At 35.8% G+C, this 5,762-nt stretch overlaps 1 protein-coding gene across 1 annotated transcript in view; it reads right to left on the bottom strand.

The window, feature by feature from the left end:
• The window catches only part of MYO6 (myosin VI), a 168,695-nt gene that overhangs the window by 44,347 nt on the left and 118,586 nt on the right, over positions 1-5,762 (bottom strand). The window contains exons 16-18 of the mRNA XM_012646043.1: positions 4,473-4,603; positions 4,299-4,376; positions 2,081-2,253 (exon numbers count right to left, since the gene is read on the bottom strand). Of these exons, the coding sequence (XP_012501497.1) occupies positions 2,081-2,253; positions 4,299-4,376; positions 4,473-4,603 (382 nt within the window). The remainder of the gene's footprint in view (positions 1-2,080; positions 2,254-4,298; positions 4,377-4,472; positions 4,604-5,762) is intronic.

The following is a 5,762-nucleotide window of genomic DNA, read 5'->3' as shown; positions in this document are numbered from 1 at the left end:
TTCCCTATTTACATTCTGCAAAGATCCCTGCCTGGTTATTGACCTCACTACCACGACATGATACAGTCTACAAATGAACGGTATAGCACATACAATTTTAATACAGTGTGTTTTCCACCACAATGCAATGTATAAAGCTGAAAGCATTGAACTACAGTAACAAATATGTTTATATTTTACTTGGAAAATGATGGAAAAAAGAGATTCTGCTATCTTTTTTATTATAGTTTTCTTTTTATCCATATTCACAACTATCTAACAAAAGATATCAATAATAATCCTTGCATAGTTCCTTTTCACTAAGCCAAAGGAATTTTATTTTTCTATTAATAAGGAACAATTAATTTACTGAATCCTTTTCATGTGCCTAGCACTATTCCAGGTACTCTGGTGAGTATGGGAGGCAATTATAAATTTAATCAAGTGAATGATTCCCAAATAGCTCCGGACAAAGGTCTGCCATAAATCTCAGGTGACCCCAAAATATTTTGTCCCTCACCCTTGCTCTGGGTTCTAGATAAGCAAGTGCTATGACCTGGCTGAAACACACACAAGAGCAGCTCAGTTGAGTGTGTCCAAGGATGTGGATCATAATCCTGAAAGACATCATCCCAAAACCCATATTTCCAAATGTTGAAATCCATAATATCTAAAAATCCCCAAATCACAAATAGGAATCATAGAAGAATTTCAAAAAGCAGCGTCACAGAGAAAATGAATATGAACGTACTCCCCGAGGACAGTCCCATCCTAAAAGAAAAAAAGCAGCTTCTTCATTGTGATGCAAGTCTTCAACATGTTAATGATCAAGAAATCGAGCCAGCTCCTAAGAACTACCTCCATGTAATTGCCCCTAATCCCTGTAATACGCTTTTGCATACGTCAAATTTTCTTTTTAGTTTTTATAGTTTTTCTTTTGTTAGTTTTTCGGTCACTTTTTTAGATTGTCAGCATTATTTTTTACAATTTGCTATGTATTTTATCTTCACATCATTTCCAATACTGGAAATATAAATTGTGTAGAGGCTTTCAGAGAGATTTGTTTACTTTTTCTTTTTTAAATTTGACTCCACAAAAGTGCATTACCACAACACTGAATTTGTTGTATAAGCATTGTGTGTATATATAAAAACATTAAAACTTCCTCAATTAATGAAGAGATGTCCTTTTTGTACATCTGCATTTGTGAAAGATTTTTTGAGGTCTCCGCTCTTTGGGTGACTGCAAACACAATGGTGACTCTTTGCAGTTTTTGTGCGATCTTGTCACAAGACAAATTTTCTAATTATTTTTTCCAGAACTATATTTTCAGAATTTTGATTTTCGGGGATTCCAACATTTGGGATTATGGTGTTTGGGATTGTGTCTTTCAGGATTCTGATAGGCTCCCTGTCAAAGAACAGATCTAAGAAGGGAATGTAGGAGAAGAGGCTAACATGAAAAACTGAAACCCCAAGACCCTGAAAGACATTCTAAGAATTTAGACTTTGCCTTCTACTAAAGGAGAGATGTAAAAGGCTTTCAGTTTAGAGACAGAACTCTGGGAAGCCAGGAAAATCAGTTTGGGAGCCACTGAAATTATTATGCAAGAGGGGAAAAGAGGCTCCACTGGGACACTGGCAATAGAGAGGAAGGAATGTCAATATTTGGAGGAGGAATCAATAGGATTTGGTGACTGACAAGATTTCAGGGGAAAAAAGGAGAGACAGCTACAATCTTGAAATTTTTGGCATGCGTATTATAGATGCCACATAGGTGGAAAAAGAAAAGTTCTAGTTTAAGTCTGTGAGATGAGTGGATGGTGTTGGGGGCGGGGGAAGAGAGAGAGAAAAGAATCGAGTTAGTGAGTTCTGTATTGTGTAGGACACAATGAAATTAATACCCCTATAACACATTCAGATAAAGAAAGTATCATATACCCCCAAAAAATTTTTTATAAACTCTACAAATACTAGCTTATCACATACTATATACGAGGTGTTGCTTAAGGAACCAGGGACATAGTGTGAACAAAAGTCAGTCCTTGTTGCCCAACACTCAGCTCTGAGACAGCTTTACAACATTCCACAAACCATCTCACTTCCAAAATAACAGAAGATCTTGGTGTGAAGGAGTACACCTACATTTGATGACTGAGAGTGAGCACCATTGAACTTTCTTCCAGCGACTGCAGACTAGCCAGTGATTAACTCTTTTCACCAACTCTGCTAAGTGGTCAGGGTCAGACTTCATAATCTGATCAAATTCTGCAAACTAGGAAGTAAAATAACTTAGTATCAGTATTAAAAGAGAAATGTGTTTAAACATACAGAAAGACACAAAGTAAACAGAATTCAGGTCCAAAATCCAATTTTTCTGAAAATGGTCGCATGCCAATTACACAGACATGTCTTAGCAGAGTATATAGCAAACCCAAACATGCTTGGCCACATTTTGTTTCCCCTTTCTTCCTTCCTTCAGGAGCTTTTTTTGGAGGTAAGGGAGGCTACTCATTGCTAGGTAGCAGATTCAATAATAAAAGTAGAAAAAAAATCTTAAATGACTTAATTATAGACGGTTGGCAAGGCTTTATTGAGAAAAGAATGAAAAAGGACTAATATATCTCTGAATTGGCCCACCCACATTTTCAGATACCCTTATGTAACTCTTGGTAAGTGAAGGTCAGCTATATAATATCAGGTACCATACCAAAACTATTCTGTCTCTCCCAATCATCATCCTCATTTTGGACAGAGATTAAGAAATTGCTGCTAAAAGCCAGACAACACGAATAAAACAGCTATTAGGTTCTTAATAAATAAAATGCATTATTTCCACTATTTACACCAAATTCCATAATTATTTCTACCCTTTACCAAATCTCCCACTACAACATTAAGGATGTCACACACCAATCAACAGCTTCTTACAGTCAAAATTAAATTAAAGGTAACACAATGATATTAAAGATCTTTGAAGCTTTGCCTTAAGCTTTCAACAAATCCTTCTAATTTTTCTGGAAGTAAAAAAGGCCAAGTGCTTTCTCTATCAGGCTATTCTTAAATACTTAGAATAGTTCTGAAATAAGAGAAATGTTGAGTTTATGATAAATATGTATGTTTAAAGCTAAGCCAACTATGAACATTTATATATTCTTTTTCTCTTAATATTTCTTCTTGTTTAGGAAATGGTATGGGTTCTCTGCAATAAAAATATTCATAGGGAAGTACATACATTGGTAATGCACACATACTTTTCATCTCCTGTCTAAAAATGAAAAATCACATTTATTTACAATGATTAATTTATCTTTCAAGACACTAGAGGTAGGTATTAAATGATTCTGCTAAATCAAGCAAGTATGGTTGGTTATTTTTTTTTTTTTTTTTAGACAGAGTCTCACTCTGTTGCCCAGGCTGGAGTGCCGTGGCATCAGCCTAGCTCACAGCAACCTCAAACTCCTGGGCTCAAGTGATCCTTCTGCCTCAGCCTCCTGAGTAGCTGGGACTACAGGCATGCACCACCATGCCTGGCTAATGGTTGGCTATTTAAATGTAGTAATAATCATATTAAAAATTATGAGGATGCAATTATCCATCCAATCAATATTAAATAAGTTAGGAATGGTGAAAATAGTATTACTAACAGATTGTGAACAGCATTTAGATATTTCTGTACTGAATATATTTGTTATGAAGTATTCTGTAACTCAGTCTCATAATTTAGTATGAGAACTTGTGAATACTAAAACTACAGGACTATGTATTCACCTAAAAAAATCATGTTACATTCAAAAGTATTTATACATTCATTCATTCTAGAGCTTGAGAGAGGTCAGCACAAACTCCAATCCCACTTCCTTTTCCTTATTCATCTACCATACTTTAGAGGAGCTTCTTCTCACAATGAAAACTCAAAAGTACTGTGAAAATCTCAAATCACTGAAGAATGAATTAATATGTTTTAGAAAAGTTTCTGATGTTTAAAATGCAAGTATTTTCTTCCAGTACTTACTTAAGTATTTAACCCTTAGTTAAGTGAAAAAAAAAGAAAAGTCAAGTAAACAGTGCTCCAATTCCAATACTTCAAAAGCTGAATAAAACTGTAAAACTCATACAGACCATTACACATTGTAAACTTCTCACAAGCAGGGAAATTCTGTATGTGTACGTGTCCACACATATACACATATATATTTCATGCTGTCAGTGACCATACAATTCAAAAACAACACAAATCATTAAATACTTAAAAATATTCACTAACCCCAACTATCCATATTCATGATGTTAAAGTTTAAAATAAAAATATATATTTACCTTGCCAGGTCTAAAAAACACTTTTGTTAACCCAAATTTGTAGTCAATTTCATTTAAGCCCAAAGCTTTAAAAAGAGCCTGAAAAATAAAAGTTAAAAAGTTAAATGCCAACTAGTAATTAGTAGGAAAGACAAGTTTATAGCTAAGACATTTCAATTTGAGTGGCATTTGTACCTTACAAAATAGTCTTGGATCCAGTCTTGCAAGTTTATCTGGCATATACTTTTTATACATGTTATAGAGTTCATGAAATGAAGCTCGGGATGGAAAACCACCTTGCATCAAGTCCAAAACAGACACCATGCCTAGATTCATAAACACACATAAATCACTACCAATCACCATATGGAAGTCCACAATAACATCTGAATGAGAAATTTTATAAATTAATTGTTTAGAAATGGGTAATTTACAGGAATTATCAGCAATGAAATATTACATAAGAAATATCATCTTTATACTCAATACGTCCCAAATTACCCATGACCTAAAACTACTGCAGTTGAATTTCATCTAACACCAGTAAGACTAACCATTTCCTATAGACAAACTACTAGTCTACAGAAAGCTCAAATTGAGTTCGCATCTTTTTTCTGCTAAAAGTCTCTGTGTCATAAACACAGTATATAAGGCAAAGCCCTGCATTAGACCACTTTCCAAGTCCCTGAGGTTAATTTTAGAATAAGATTTCTAATACAGTCTATAAAAAGTAGTCAAACACATTCCCAAGTTCTCACCAGAGCTTAAACAAAACAAATGGAAAAGAAAGAAGAGCTCATTATTTCACCATAAAGACCCCCTTTCACTCACTTCTCAAAGAAACTCGTCTATTGCGATAATGAGTCTATAGGATGAATATCTATTTTCAGTATAACTCTAGAAAGTGTTTAATTTGAGCCTTGAGTCAAGGTGAGCTTTTCAGATCAGAGAAAGTATAAAACAGGCAGGGAAAGGCTCAATAGCTATAAGTAATGCCGGAAATTTTGTTTATAATAAGATCTGAATTTCAGTCTCTGGGACTATTCAAATCAATGGAGAAAAGATTATGCAATAAAAAGTGTTATGACAAATGGCCAGCCATTTGGAAAACAAAAATAACAGTAGATCGGGAGGAGCCAAGATGGCGGATGAGAGAAGCTGCCAGTCAGAAGGTCTCTGCAAAAAAGACGAATTTTAGAAGAAAGAGAGAAAAAATAAGCGAGCAGAGAAACATAGATGGGGTGAGGGTCGGAAGGAAGGGTGCCTGAAACTACAGGAGACTCCACGGGAAGACATTGCGGAGGAGAACCGGAAGGAGAGAGGTCCCGAGAGGCTTGGAGACCAGCGACAAGGGTAGGTGGAGCGGTTAACTTCCCCTCCCTTGCATCTCGGACTGCGGGTGGCTCCTGAGCGGCTGGAGAGACCTGCTGACACCAGCCCAGAGACGGCTGCCGCCAGTGAGCAGTGGTCTCTTGCGGACTCAGC

The sequence above is a fragment of the Propithecus coquereli genome, unplaced genomic scaffold (assembly GCF_000956105.1).
Source record: "Propithecus coquereli isolate 6110/MARCELLA unplaced genomic scaffold, Pcoq_1.0 Scaffold24, whole genome shotgun sequence".
Lineage (NCBI taxonomy): Eukaryota > Metazoa > Chordata > Mammalia > Primates > Indriidae > Propithecus > Propithecus coquereli.
Note: the sequence above shows the minus strand (reverse complement) of the source record. Positions and strands in the feature narration are given on the sequence as shown.